Source organism: Propithecus coquereli, unplaced genomic scaffold, assembly GCF_000956105.1.
Source record: "Propithecus coquereli isolate 6110/MARCELLA unplaced genomic scaffold, Pcoq_1.0 Scaffold235, whole genome shotgun sequence".
Classification (NCBI taxonomy): Eukaryota; Metazoa; Chordata; class Mammalia; order Primates; family Indriidae; genus Propithecus; species Propithecus coquereli.
The window spans coordinates 4,036,899-4,052,400 of record NW_012147897.1 but is presented as its reverse complement, the minus strand read 5'-3'; the positions used below and the strand labels follow the sequence as shown (position 1 = coordinate 4,052,400).

At 41.6% G+C, this 15,502-nt stretch overlaps 1 protein-coding gene across 2 annotated transcripts in view; it reads left to right on the top strand.

Annotated features, from left to right (window-relative positions):
* Nucleotides 1-331: 331 nt before the first annotated feature.
* P4HA3 (prolyl 4-hydroxylase, alpha polypeptide III) overlaps nt 332-15,502 on the top strand; it is a 37,473-nt gene continuing 22,302 nt past the window's right edge. For both annotated transcript variants that reach the window (XM_012645600.1, XM_012645601.1), the window contains exons 1-4: nt 332-559; nt 7,186-7,328; nt 8,004-8,227; nt 13,438-13,587. In XM_012645600.1, the coding sequence (XP_012501054.1) occupies nt 360-559; nt 7,186-7,328; nt 8,004-8,227; nt 13,438-13,587 (717 nt within the window). In that variant the 5' untranslated portion in view covers nt 332-359. The remainder of the gene's footprint in view (nt 560-7,185; nt 7,329-8,003; nt 8,228-13,437; nt 13,588-15,502) is intronic.

Here is a 15,502-nt window from a genome sequence, read left to right as displayed (position 1 = left end):
TGTCGTGTGTGTGTGTGTGTGTGTGTGTGTGTGTGTGTGTGTGTGTGTATATTTGGGGGATGGTGTTATACAGCCTTAGACCAGTGAATTCATCGCTCACCCACCCCCTGACTCACCTTCCCCGAGTGTGACTGTCACAGTGGAAACACCTTCCCAGGGCTGTGATTTAGTGGACGGCGGGCGGACACTGAAGTTGCAAGCAGCCCCCACGCATTCTGAGGCGCTGAGGGCAGGAGGGCGGGAGGAGAGCGAGGCGAGGCTGCCGAGCACGGCAGGAGCCGGGGGCGGGGCCGGGGGCGGGGCCGGGGCTAGGGCGGGGCGCGAGGGGCTGTCCTGTGGGATGCGCGCGAGAGCCGGCGATGGGTCCCGCGGCGCGGCTGGCGGCGCTGCTGGCGGTGCTGACGCTCGGGACAGGGGACCTACCAGGGGCCGCAGCGCGGGGGGACACGTTCTCGGCGTTGACCAGCGTGGCGCGCGCCCTGGCGCCCGAGCGCCGGCTGCTGGGGCTGCTGCAGCGCTACCTGCGCGGAGAGGAGGCGCGGCTGCGGGACCTGACCAGGTGAGGACAGGGCCGGTGAGAGCGACAGAGGGGCCTGAGTAGGAGACATTGGGCGAGGGGTGACTCTGAGGCTGGCTGTGACTCCAGGCTCACCGTCATGCTACGTGGGACCTCAGAACCAGTGTCACACCGTGAGACCGAGACAGTGTGACATGGGGTGGGGAGTGACTCTGAGGCCCAGTGTGACCCCCAGACCCATTGTCACCCGTGTGGGACCCTGAGACACCACGACATGTGGTGTTGGGGAACTCCGTGTTACACTGTGTGAGGCCTCAGACTCGGTCACACACATAGGCACCCTAGAACCAGCAACACAGAGCAAAGTTGATACACTGTGGAAAAGAGTGATGGGGTGGCTCTAGGGCCAGTAGGACTTCACAAAATGCTCTGTCAAGTTGTGTGGGCTCCCAGGCTCTGTGTCGCACTGACACAGACACAGAGTGAGAGTGAGATGGGGAGAATTGCTGTAGCTACACGTGTTGACCTTTGAGCAGGCATGGTGAAACACCGTGTGACCCAGCAAAATGATGTTTAGCATGAGGAGTCAGGTGACACTCTGTGACCATGTATGAGATTTACACCTCATTGAGACTGGATGGGCACGACACTACAGATATAATAGTCTGCATGTGAATGATCTGAATAATTGTACGGGTCACTATATGAATAAAGCTTTATGTTCATTAATTCATTCAACACAAGTATTTGAGTACCCACCATGAGCCAGGCAGTGCTCCAGCCAGGCACTGGGGAGAACTTGGTAAACAAGACCCAACTCTGCCCTCAAGGAGTTTGGGTCTGTAGCGTGATGATTGTTAATCAGAGACATCCATTGCCTTCTTTGTTTTCAGCTCTTCTTTCTTTTTACACATATAAAAGCTCTCTAAATATTATACTAAATAAATGATAACCGAGATGTTCTATGCGTGTGAAAGTATTTGAGATCAGAAAAGCACGGTGAAAAGCCGTACTTGATGCTGTAAGATACCGAGCGTAGCACACACAAGCAGATGCTCAGCCAGTATTGTTTTGCTGTACAACCAACAAGCCATAGTGCTACACACTGTGGGATAAAATACTGTAAGGCTTGCGACAGTGGGGCACTGTAATCATGTATGGACTTTGTCAGCATCACACTATGAAAGATGAGTGATTGTATATGATACTGTGTGTATGAACATGTGTTGTGCCTTCTCTGCTTGGGACATTGAGAAGCCCACAACACCAAGAAACAGTGCTTGCGACCACATCACTATTCGAATATATTAATATTGTGCTTATACCACGTGACCCTCTAGCTGAGCTGAGACAACACAATGCACTATTTATAAAACTGCAAGGGAGTGTGTGCAATAGTAATACCGATTCTAAGGTGACATGGGAAGAAGGTGTGTGGGACACTGAGACTGTGAGGGGGAGTCCACGTAGGAGAGAATTAGTTTGTGTGTGGAGGTGTGTATGTGACTTAGTGGTGACTGAGTAAGGTAATGGATGCATGTCTTTAAGTATGCAGCTTGCATTTAAACAGTTATATGCATGTCTAAATTTACTGTTAGTTTGAAACCATGGGACCATATACATATATAATGTAAGTTTATTAATTTTTAACAATAAAATTTAGAATTATTGTCATTCTTGGGACTAGCATAGTTGCCTAGTGTTCTATGGGTCCATGTTGACAGAGCAAAATGTTTTAGTTTTGTTCTTAGTATAGATTCACCGGAATCCAAGTTCATTGGTGGAAATAGAACAGAATGTTTTCTCTTTGATTTCAGAACCCATCGTGCTCTCTGCTACCCATGTGCTTGTTCTCATACCAGTCGTCTCTTTCTGTGGGTGGCTCAGATGGAGATGGGGGGTTCTGAATCACAGTGCCAGTCTTTCAGGAAACAGGCTCAGAAGAGAGTGCTCGAAGTGTTTGGCCAAAGCAGCTGGCCAGGCCTCCTCCCCTCCCCATGCTGGTCTCCTTCACCATCTTTTCACTACTGTCATTGTCACGGCTTTCTCACGGTGGGAGGTCTTATACAAACCTTATCTGATTTGATTTTCTCTCACACATAATGCTTTAAAATAGGTTTGTATTACACTCTTAACAAATGAGACATCATTTAAACATGAGAACACTAAAGTCTGATGGCTTATCCAAGATTATAAATCTAGTAGATAGCAAATCCAGGCCTAGGACACAGTTGTTTTGATTGTTTATCCTACTTTTTTTCCATTATGCTATGATGTCTCTTCTCTGCTGCTTGCTTTATCTGATATACCAGGACACAGACCAAGCCACTAGCTACATGAGGTTTTATTAGCAGCCAGAGTACATGGTGGTTAAGAGCCTGGATTCAGTTTAACAGACCTCTGTTTAAATCCTTAGCTCTGACCTTGGGCAAGTTCCTTTGCTTCTTTAAGCTTTAGTTTCCTAATCTATAAAATGATAATAAAAATATTGATAGTACATACCCCCATAAGTTAGGATTGAGTAGCACATAAAGTATTTATCATTGTGCTTGGCATGCAATAATTGCTTGATAAATGTTAACTCTTTATGATTACTATTTATTTTAACACTGGCTGGTGAAACTCGTCTCCATTTTAGGCCCTAAGTATTAACTAGGATTGTGAGAATCCAGATAAAAAAGAATCAGAAAAATTCCAGATTCTTTTCTCAGGTGACTTATGAACAGTTAATTTTGTAGTTTTGTTTGATATTTTGAAGACTGTCATGCTGTTTTCTAGTTACTGCTCCAAAACCTAGTGAAATGTTTGCTTTTTTTTTTTTGAGACAGAGTCTCGCTCTGTTGCCCTGGCTAGAGTGAGTGCTGTGGCGTCAGCCTAGCTCACAGCAACCTCAGACTCCTGGGCTTAAGCGATCCTTCTGCCTCAGCCTCCCAAGTAGCTGGGACTATAGGCATGCGCCACCATGCCCGGCTAATTTTTTCTATATATATATTTTTAGTTGTCCAGATCATTTCTTTCTATTTTTTGGTAGAGACAGGGTCTCGCTCTCGCTCAGGCTGGTCTCGAACTCCTGACCTTGAGCGATCCACCTGCCTCGGCCTCCCAGAGTGCTAGGATTACAGGCGTGAGCCACCACGCCTGGCCAATGTTTGCTTTTTAAAACAAGAATTTTGGCAGTTTCTGTTCATTTATATATATATTCCCGTTCTGGTGATTTTATGTAACTTGAGATGTTATTTCCAAGGCTCTCAGTTGATATTCTTCTTTGAATTTCTAAATAGGAAAACAAAATATGTTTTGATGTTCAAACTACTCCCTACCCCAAGTTAATAAAATCATACTATTTATAGTATATATAGTTATATACTAGTATGGCACATATATATAGTCAACCCCTAGCTTTTATTGTGGTTGCAGTTTAAACCACCAAGAGTGAATAGCATAGCAGCAATTATTTCTGTGCTAAGAATTAAGCATTTAGAATGTTTCAGAAGAACGGAGACAAAGCCATTTCTAAATTCCAAAGGAGAAACATATTGACTGGAAATAGCCCATGTATTGTGGTTGGATAACCTGCCCAGACTATGTTTAATGCAAGGATTGTGTTGCAAGTTTTATGTGCACATTCTTGAAGGAAAGAATCTGATTTTCCACTCTCAGTAGCTTTTGTTAAAGCAAAAGGTATTTAGGAAACCCTGAGGTTTGAATTCAGCATCCAGTAACTCAGTCTCTGGAAACCAGCTATTTGCTGAGAGGCTGGGCATGGAGCCAACTTTTAGATTCCAAACTAACTTCACTTATCAATTGAAAGATTTTTTTCTCTTTCCTTTGTGTGACAGAAACATGGCATATCTGAACATTAGATTAAACTGATGTGCTACAGTAGAGGTCAGACCCCTGGCCCAAACAAATCAACCCCAGAACGCAAAGTGGGGTGTGGAGAGAACACAGAAATAGACAGTACTTTTGATTTAATGGATGACTTGGGGCAAATATCACCTCTCTGCCTTACCTTTTTCCCTTTGTGCCTCAGTTTCCTCTGATGCCTGTTAAACATTAGCTCTCAAGCTAATGAAGAATCTATTTATTCAGTTGTGGAAAAGGTGATGGGAAGAAGTAATAGAATGTGCGTGCTGAAAGGGTCCATAGAAATCTAGACTAGACCAATTCTTTCATTTTACAGAGGCAGAAACTGAGGGAGAGTTGAAGGCTGGGTCTGAATAAGCCTCAGGTCTCCTCCCAGCTCCATCCTTTCCAACCGTCTTATAAAATCCCTGCTCTCGCACCCTCAATTATTCCTGGACACTTACTCTTTAAGCTGGACTCAAGCCTGAGTCTCTGCTTGTAAGTTTTTTCATCTAGCGGTGGAATATCTTTCACTAAGTAGTTCCATATGGAGCTGACGCAGGAAATAATGGGTAGTAAAAAAGATCCCACACCCTGGAGGCCAGCTTAGTTTCAAATCCCTAGAGTTGCAGCTCACACACTGCCCTGTCTTTGGGATCAGAGACACCCTGGGACTTGACAGGCTTCCCGTTTCCTCCCTGGGGCGCCCCGGCCCAGATTCTTGTTCCTTAGTTTATGTTGAATTGAACATTTGGCTCCTTGGAAGCTGTAAGGCAAGTCATCTTCAATTTCAGGTTCCATTTCAGAATCGAGGGCCCTACTCTTGAGAAATCTTCAGATCAGACTCTGCTCTAAGGGGCTGAAACCCCCACCCTGCCACTCCCTCTGTTTTTCACTTTCATCCCTTTCCACTTGTGGGAGGCCCTCACGCGTACAAGGACTTGTAGTCTCATGTACTCCTGCACACACTCATAGTTTCTTTTCACTTTGCATAAACTCCTTTTTTTTTAAAACTTTTGTTATATTGTTTTTGAAATCAATACTTTTAAAACAAGGGGAAAATACTCATACAGGACAGGACTAGTACTCTTTATTATGGATAAAAAAATTTCAGTAATATAAATTCCGTGAATGTGTTAGAAATGGAATAACCATAGTATACCAGGAAAGGAAACAGCATCTTTTGCCTATATAAACACTCTTGGACATCTGGGGAGGAGAGAAATTAACTAGAAAGATGATCATTTCAGGTCCCACCATTTCTAGCCTCTTTCTGTGATTGTCACCAAGCTGGACAGGTTGGAAGTGTAGTGGACAACCCCACCTCTTTATTCCCCATTACAGTCATCACCACTTTATATATGGTCTACTTCCTAAACACCTCCCTTGATTCCATCCCATTTTCTGCACCCTGTCACTATACGGTTCAGACTCTCCTTGTCTCCTGTTCGCAGTTTTGGAACAACCTCCTCCAGCCTTTCTGTCTCTAGTCATTTCCACTTCTGAATCTTTCTTCCCACCCTTGCACAGATTTATATATGCAAAAGAGTCATAGTGGTGTCACTCTCACCTAAGCCTTCCCTGACCTGCTCTGGCCAAATTAATCACCCCCTCTTTGTTCTGCCCCCTAAGCCTTGTTCTTAAGTGTGGTGTTGTGTCTGTGATGTCATTGCTTGTCTTTCTTACCCACTAGACTGTGGGTCCTTGAAACCAAAGTTATTGCTTTGTTCAAAGTTTGTCCCTAGCTCCTAGGAGAGTATATTTCATTCATTCTTTCGAAGAAATATGTATTGAATTATGTACCTAATTTTGTATTAGGTCCAGAGTGATGAGGAAGAAATAGTTATTTTCTTGTCCAGAAATCCTTGAGCATTGGACCCCGTCTTCCTTTGTATCCCCAGTACCCAGCACGGAGTCTGATATCTGGCAGGTAACTTGTATAGACTGACTTATTGAATGAACAAATATATGTCAAGCCTCTGTGCCTTTGTACATCTTGGCCCCTGTTGGCTCAGAAAACACTCTTCTTCCCATCTTTGTTCTAGATCCATGGGAAACAGCTGAGAACCCAGGCTTCAGGGTCAGGCGGACTTGGGTTGAGTTGTGGTTTTGCCATTTACTAACAATGCAGCCTTGTTTCAGCTTCCTCTGCTGTAAAATGGGCAAAGTAAAGTCTACTCTAAGGGTCGTTGGGGGGGATTAAATGAGACAATATATTAATATTTAAAGCACTCAGCGGGATGCCTCACACATGGTAAGAGCTCAATAATTAGTAGCTATTGATATTTTAATGAATCCTTCCCTTGACTCAGATCAAGTGCTACTTTTTCTGGGAAGTCTTTCCTTCCCTCTTCCAACCCTACCTGGGTTAGGGGCCCTGCCTACAAATGGCATTATATGTCCTCTTCTCTCACAGCACATATCACAATTATCGTAATTAATTCAACAGTGTTTTTGAGTTTCTACCAGATACTAAGTATTGAGTATAGAGTGATGACAGAAGAAAAAAACTATCTTGTTTGTGGACTCTTTGAGAGCTGGACCCTGTCTTTCCTTTGTATCTCTAGCATCTAGTATGGTGCCTGACGTCCTGTAATTGACTGCTATAGGCTGACTCATCCAATGAACAAATGCATGGACCTACTTTTGTTGTATTTGTAGTTTTCATGTTCTTGCATGGCTTTTTGGTTAGACTATTACACGAGTCTAAAGAGGTTCAGCATTTCAATTTTAGCTACTCTGAATGTATACACACCATGCCAGCTTTCCTGAGGTGTGGTGGTTGTGTCAGGAGGTGAGATCATTCTACTCTTCTCTTTCAGATTCTATGACAAGGTACTTTCCTTGCATGAGGATTCAACAACCCCTGTGGCTAACCCTCTGCTTGCGTTTACTCTCATCAAACGCCTGCAGTCTGACTGGAGGAATGTTGTACATAGTCTGGAGGCCAGTGAGAACATCCGAGGTAATGAGGAGGAGGGCTGGAGGGTAGGAGAAAAGATTCTATCTCCTGACTCGGTGGTAAGGAGAGAGATTCTGATGGGATGTGAGGAAGGGCAATGGAGTGGGCAGGTGTTACTCGATCCCCTTAGCTCGAGCTAGTACAAAGAATAAGGTCCCCTTGCTAATAGGTTTATATGGTTATACATTAGGAAGCACTTTCATATCCATCGTCTCATTTGATCTTCACTACAGTCCTAAGAAGAAGTATAGGATGTATCATCCCATTTAATATATGCGTAGAAAGTAATGGCCTCCCAATAGTTTCTGTTTTATTAAGTTGTCACTACAGTGTGATCTGCAGCAAGATCACTTTCCCGATTTATTCTACTTTGTGCTTTAAGAAGTTTGTGGACTTTAGGGAACCCAAAAAGGGCAAGATTCCTGTGGACGTATAGGATAGGACAATAGATGAAGGTGTGTGCCTTGTTTTTTACTCCTGTTCACTCATTGTGAATGTGCCTCACTCAGAAAATTAGAATAAACATTCACTCTGTGCCAGGAACTGTGCCTGCTGCTGGCGACACAAAGACAATTAAAACATCTCGTGAAATATTTGCACAGGTAGTCATGCCTTGCAGGGATTACATGCTCACCACCTGTTTTTGAATGGTGGATTGATGTTTCTACTACTTTACAGCTCTGAAGGATGGTTATGAGAAGGTGGAACAAGACCTTCCAGCTTTTGAGGACCTTGAGGGAGCAGCAAGGGCCCTGATGCGGCTGCAGGACGTGTACATGCTCAATGTGAAGGGTCTGGCCCGAGGTGTCTTTCAGAGAGTCACTGGCTCTGCCGTCACTGACCTGTACAGTCCCAGACGTCTCTTCTCTCTCACAGCAGACGACTGCTTCCAAGTCGGCAAGGTAACAGTATTCAGAGAGAGGGCCAATTGCTTGGCTCTGGTTTCTTGTGGGTGAAATAACTATGTCCTGATTGCTTTTACATATTTCTAATACTTACAGTAAATTTGGAAATTTGATATTATTCCTACTTTCAGAGGAAGAAACCAGAGAGGGTAAATAACTTATCTAAGATTACACAGTTTTAAGTAGCAGAATTACATTTTGAACCCAGTCTTTTAACTCCAAATCTATCCTCGCTTTGGCAACACGTACACTAAAATTGGAACGATACAGAGAAGATTAGCATGGCCCTGCACTTCACGCATGGTGTGGACTTCAGTTGGCAAGCCCAGGCCCTGTTGGCCCCAGAAGAGGTGGCAGCAGCATTTCTGGTTCCTCTCTTTGAGGATGCTTATCTTCTCCCCTTACATCCTGGCCAAGTTACTCTTTCCCCAAAGGATGTGCAACTGGCCTGGCAGATCTGAGACATTCAGGAAGGACTCGGCTGAGCTCCTGAGGCCAGTGTTTCTGGATGATACCAGGGACTGTCTCTGGACTCACACCTAGATCCAACGGAGTCTGCAGTGTTGCCTGGAATTTGCTATCTCTGAGCAGCATGTGCATGTTGCTTTTTAATTTTTTTTTTTTTTAAATAAGGAGAAGACTACATGACTTTCCTCTGTAATGGAAGTAATATATGAAACAATCAACACAGTTCCAAAGGCCTGAAAATTATTTTCAGATAAAGAGACTCCAAGCTTGACTTCAGTTTGTGAGTTACGCATTTGACTATGTAAGGATTTTGAAGATAATCTTATTTGCTGTGTTATGGGAGAAAAGGATATTTACTTATTATTTTAGATCTTTCTGTACTATTTACATCTTTTATCATATGCACATTTGCACTTTTTTTTAAAACATAAGGGAAAAATGAAGAGTAGACTACTTCGATCAGCATGGAAAGGCCCCCGCATGCCTGGCATACAGATCTCTACCCTTCGGGTCAGCCTCATCATTAGTGGCAGCATCAAGTTCCCGAGTGAGCTGTGCTTGTCAACAAACATGTAGCTTTTCAAAAACTTAATTGAGGTTAAATAGAAAATTTTAAAGGTTTGATGCTCTCATTCCTTCTAGTAAATTCCTATCAAAACCATTCAGAAATTCTAACTACATTCTAAATGTAGACTTTAACATTTTATTCTTACTCGTTAAGTCATAGAAGATATATCTCCAGGATTTTAAAGTGTCTTTTCAGTGTTTTTACAGGTATTTTTATAGCTTCTTTGTGGAGTGATAATAAAAATAAAAATAATTATTTAATGAAAAATTAAAACAAAGTTACTTTTACAGCAGAGATTGTACTGTATTTTGTGTATGTTAACATTAAGTTCTTCATTTGTACACTGTTTGCAAACAGCCGCAATTTAAACAAGAGAATTAAAGGATACGGTTTTGCCTCTGGTGGAGTAGAGTATGAGCAGACAAAAACCTTGCCCTTCTGTTGTGACTGAAAGCAATCTAAGAGATCTCCAGAGAGATGGGAAGTACCACCCAAAGATTTGAGGTCTGTGTGTGGTGAAAAAATGATTAGTGAGGGCCGACTACTAATAACGATGTGGCAGTCAGCTGAGTTCAGAGACAGCCTAAAGGGAAGCACCAAGTTCCATTTAATAAATTTTAAGCCTTTGGAAAACTTCTTCCTGTTTGACATGAATTTATATTTATGCAGGCATTTGAATAAAGCTTATCCATCCACAAATTTTTTTAAAAAAATTCCAAATCCCATGCTCCTTCCACAACAGCTAAGATGATCATATATTTAGGATACTCTTGAAAGTGAAAGGGGGTGTTATTAATTATGCCAGGACAACAGACATAACCTGGGCAAAATGGTCCTTTGGTCACCCTAACTGTAGCACCCTGCCAGTAGGTGAACCCCTGGGTGGAAAGGGAAAGAGGGGGTCAAAGTGGGGAATGGGATGTGAAGGTAAGATCATGGAAACTAGACCTCTTGAAACTTTCTAGAACCCCCTGCAACATTTGTTAAGCATTTAGAAATACTAAATTAAAATAGTGTCAAAAACTGAAGCCATTCACTTTACCATTCCTTGAGGAAATAGACTTTAGGAACCTGCCATCTGAGGTTTGTAACTGATCTTTGACCATAGGTTATAATCACACTTAAGGTCATTTTATGCTCTTTGCTAGCCTTTGCCTTAAGAACCAAGAGTGTAAGTCCTCTTTAATTTTGAGGATACATTTGCAGGAAAGTGTATTTTTCCTGGCCCCCTCAGTATTCATTAGCAAATCTGAGAGTGGACCTCATGTGTCCTGATTCCAAGTTTTGGGAATCAGTCTTCCATATTAATGCAGAGTAGGTTGCCCTGAGTCTCTCTGTGTACTCTTATCCCTTTTCTGAGATCCTGAGTGGAATCAGAGCTCAGTCATCATGTTTATGGCTGATTTAAATTTAAGCCGGTTAAAATAATTTGATGTATGGTACTAACATATGCTTCATTAGTGAGGCCTTTCTGAAATTAAAACTGTATGTTGGAAATTTAGTAAGTTACTTCCTAAAAACCTCACTGGTAATCTTTACTTCTGTATTATTTACTTATTTTGAGACATAATATGTCTCAAATTTTATGTACATAAAATAACATAATAATCAGTTATATCTATAATTGAAAGGAAATATTGTTTAAATTTTATTATAATTTGTTTCGGATTTTTTAAAAAACATACTACATACAGCTACAGCCCCACTTCTCCTCCTTGTCCCCGCCCACCACCATACCCTTTCTGCTCCACCCTCATCCAGGTAGCCCCGGTCCGAAACCATATGGTATATACTCTTCTGAGTCTAGCTTCTTTCACTCAGCACATTGTATTGGTGGAATTCATTGTTGCATTTGCTAATAGTCCCTTCCTCTTTATTGCTGAGTATTGTTCCATTATATGAATATGCTATGATCTGTTTATCTAATCTCCTGTTGATGGAGACTTGGATTGTTTCCAGATTGGGCTACTGTGAATAAAGCTGCTGTTAACATTCTTATGGATGTCCTTCTGCAGACACTTATTTTCATTTCTCTTGGATGAATACCTGGGAGTGATATTGCTGAGTCAAAGAATAAGCTTCAGTAATTATTAACATGTGGCCAAATTTGTTTTATCTATACTTCCCCAATCCTTTCCTTTGTGGATTATTTTAAAGCAGATCAGCCTTTCTATTTTCTGAAATTCTTGTCTAATTCTACCACTATACTATTGTATCTGTTGACTCTTGCTCATGATGGATTATTTCCTGATATAGTTTGCATGTTTGATTGGAAGCTTATTTTCAGCAAGACAGTTTTCCCTCTAAGAGAATCTCTGTGCCCAAAGTTGTAGGAATATTCCTCAAGAGGGTTTTGGGTTTTATTCTTCCAGGAACTCTGGTGCTGCCACTGACCTCAGATCCACTTTTGTGTTGATTTATTGGGGGAGTCCTTGACCAAATGAGTATTACAGATTCATACCTAAACTCACAAACTATAGGCTCAAAATTGAGACCATTTTGTGGAGACATTTTATTTCCTACACAGAGGCCGGATAGAAACAAACCAACTTTCTTGTCTCCTTAAGCCAGTGAATAAATTTTTTTCTGGTCCACCCTTTCCCTTAAGGTGCGGTTTTTTTATAGACTCCAGTTTCATAAGGGTGTCTTAGTTCCAATCCTGGGTTTTTGGAGGCCTAGGAAGGCTTATCTTCTGTCCTCATGTGGGCATTATAACCTGCAGTTACTAAGACTAACACTCACCCCCATCCTAGGCAGCTTCAGCATCTGCTTATAAGCTTGTGCTTTGGTTTTTAGCTCCTTTTTTGTTTCTGGTACCTGGTATTTTCCATTTTTTCTTGAAAATATATAATAAAATGTTTTTCCTATTTTATTCAAAATTTCTAAGTATTTGTGTGTGGAAGGATTCCAGTTATCTCAATGTACCATATTGTTGGGACTTGAAGTTACTCAGGGAAATCTTGATTAAATAAATTGTTAACTTGGCAGGAAAAGTGCAGTCATTTTTGATTGTTATTTTTCAACTCAACCTTTTCACAAATAGGTAATTTGAGGCCCAGAAAAATAAAATAGCAGGTTAAGGCAGACCTGAGGTAAAAATTGATTTGTTATTTAGACTGCAGAGTTGCAGTATGTGTAAGTTTTTTCCCTGTCAGGAAGTTACACCAGAATTAGATCATTTTGCAAAGAATTCTTCCAACTCTGACTTTATAATACTGTGTTGTCTCCAGTAATGACTTCCAGGAAATTCCACCTGAGGTCTGGTATTCTGGTTAACTGTAAGCTATTAGGAGACAGGAGCTATGTCTAGTACGTGTTGCCAGCATTCCAACATTTAATGCAGAATGAACCCACTGAGCTTCCATAGTATTCCTGTGTCTGCCTTCATTATGGTGTCTAATGCACTGTGTTACAATTATTAGTTTACTCATGTTCCTCTCACTTGATTTAAATTCTTGAAGGGAGGGCCACCAGGTACATAGTAAATACTAGTAAATATTGAATAAATAATTAATGGAATTGATTATTTACCAATAATAATTATTGAATAAATAATTCATTTTCACACTGTTACCAGCAATATCTTCCTAAAATCATGACATTCAGGATTGTCATTAGCTTAACCCATCCTGCCATTTTTAGTTCACTTTTTGGTTCTCTTTACCTTAGGCTACAGCCACAATGGACGACTTGAACATGTTCTTGCTTTTGGCTTTGGTTTCTGCCATCCCCTCTTCTTAAAATGTTTTTCCTCCCAATCTCTGCTCATTGAAATCCTTTTCCTTCTTCAAGGAAGGCCCATCTCGGATGCCACTTCCTCCGTGAAGCCTTCTGAGATTCTCAAGTCTCCTCCCCTCTCTGTGCCTCCACAGCATGTTATCCGTTTTCCTTTCAGCACTCATCTCATCCTGCCCCATATTATAGTTACTTGAGGTCATGTCTCTCTTCTCCTCCAGACTATAAATTCCTTAAATGCAAGATCCCTTGTGTCTCCTGTCTACCTAGTACAATGCATTGTATGTAATAGATGCTTAATAAATTGAATTGAAATGAATTTGAGGTTAAAGCTTGCCTTCTTAGTTCCCAAAGGCCTTCTTACTCTTTGAATTGTCATTTCTTTTTTTCTACCTGTGGGCTAAAGCTTTAGTGATGGCACTTGTGTCCTCTGCAGGTGGCCTATGACATGGGGGATTACTACCATGCCATTCCATGGCTGGAGGAGGCTGTCAGTCTCTTTCGAGGATCTTACGGAGAGTGGAAGACGGAGGATGAGGCAAGTCTAGAAGATGCTTTGGATCACTTGGCCTTTGCCTATTTCCAGGTAAGACAGTAGGTGAAGCTCACTGCTTTTATTACAATAAATATAATGTTTTATATCTGCTTTCTAGTTTTCTAAGCATTTTTGTATCTCTTAATTTGTTTCATCGTTCTAATAGGACCAAACATGAGTTAAGCAAGGCAGTTATTTTATTATTTCCATATATCACATGTGAGTAAACTGAGTCTCCAAAAAATCCTTAACTTGTCACAAAGTTCACAGACCTCGGATTAGAACCTAAGTCTGTCTGACTTTAGTCCAGTGCTCTTCCCAATGCATTGACAACTTTACAATCATTATTTCTCATGTAGGAGGAAGTTTCTCACCTGTAACAGCAGTTGTATTCACAGACATTTAATTGGTTCATGGTGAATGTAGATCACATTTTTGCATTCTCACTAACTCATAACTCTTCACAGATATTACGCCATGATGTTGCCATGGAAGAAGACGTTTGATTGTTATCCTTTCCTATCTGCAACTGAGTCCAGCTGTAACATGACTGTGTCTGGCTACAGAGCTGCAGTCACTGTTCCATAGCACCAGCCTCAGTTCCCCCTCCAGGTGCTAGTTTTCCTTGGCACTGTTGAACTACTTACTACCTGTTGTGCGCACATAGAAGTTCATTTCGCTGACTGTGGCAGCTGCCATCCTTTTGTATAGCCAACCCCAATTCCCACCAGACTTGTACAATCTTCAAGAATAGGCCGGAAAAATCACAATCTTGCCTGTTTCCTGGAGTTTCCAAAGCTAATAAACCATTCCTGCTCCCCACATTCCTTTTTCTGTCCCCCTTTCCCTGAGAAAAGGGAGCACGTGGGTGGTCCCAACCCTGTGTGTTGCTGCCAAAACAGATTTATTCTCCATGCACCAAACAGTCCTGTTCCTTTCATGGACATTCCTGGTAAATGGATCTTTGTTATTATAAAACTGTCTATGTGTTCTTCCTAAGTCTCCTGCTCAATTGCTAAGTGTTAAAGCTAAAATAGAATAACAGGTGTAACAAAAGGTGAGAAGTAATTGAGTTTTAATAGAGGAAGGAAATGAAGGATTGATATGGAGAAACTCAGAGAAGCAGCTTACCCTGAAAGATGGGGTTTTAAATACAGTGCCCCTCACTCTGATGACTTGAGTGTCCCCTCCACTCGCTGGGAGACTCTGCCTTTCCACATCATGCTTCCTCTGGTGAAATTCTGTTTATCTCACAAGGCACAGCTCAGATGTCACCTACTCTGTGAATTCTTCCTTAATTTTCCTCACTTCTCTTTTGTGTTCTTATAGCACTTTTTTATGCCTCAGTAATAAAACACATAAGGCAGATATTATGACATGATATTGCCATGGAAGAAATTTGATTGTTATCTATAAGGCATTGTCTTACAGATGATTTATTAATATGTTTCCCCTGGCCCCCCAGTAAATTAGAGGTAAATGCCCCACCATGGACTTTTCATTATCATGTAAAATTTAACATAGGCATTTTTTTCCTTATATATTTTAGTAAAAAAAATTTTAGTAACTGCTAATAATAAGAAACAGTAGAGTGTAGTGGTTAAACCATGGGCTCTAGAGTCAAACAGACCAGGGTTCAAATTCTCTGAAAATGTGGGCAACTTACTTAACTTCCCTGGGCCTCAATTTTCTTATCTGTGAAAGGGGAATCATAATGATGCTTACCTCAAGATTAAATGAGCTGATACATGCACAGCCTTTAACAGGAAGCATATATAACACATACTACATACTCAATACATATAAGCTATTTTTTTTTTTTTTTTGAGACAGAGTCTCACTGTGTTGCCCAGGCTAGAGTGCCGTGGCACCATCCTAGCTCACGGCAACCTCAAACTCCTGGGCTCAAGCGATCCTCCTGCCTCAGCCTCCCGAGTAGCTGGGACTACAGGCATGCGCCACCATG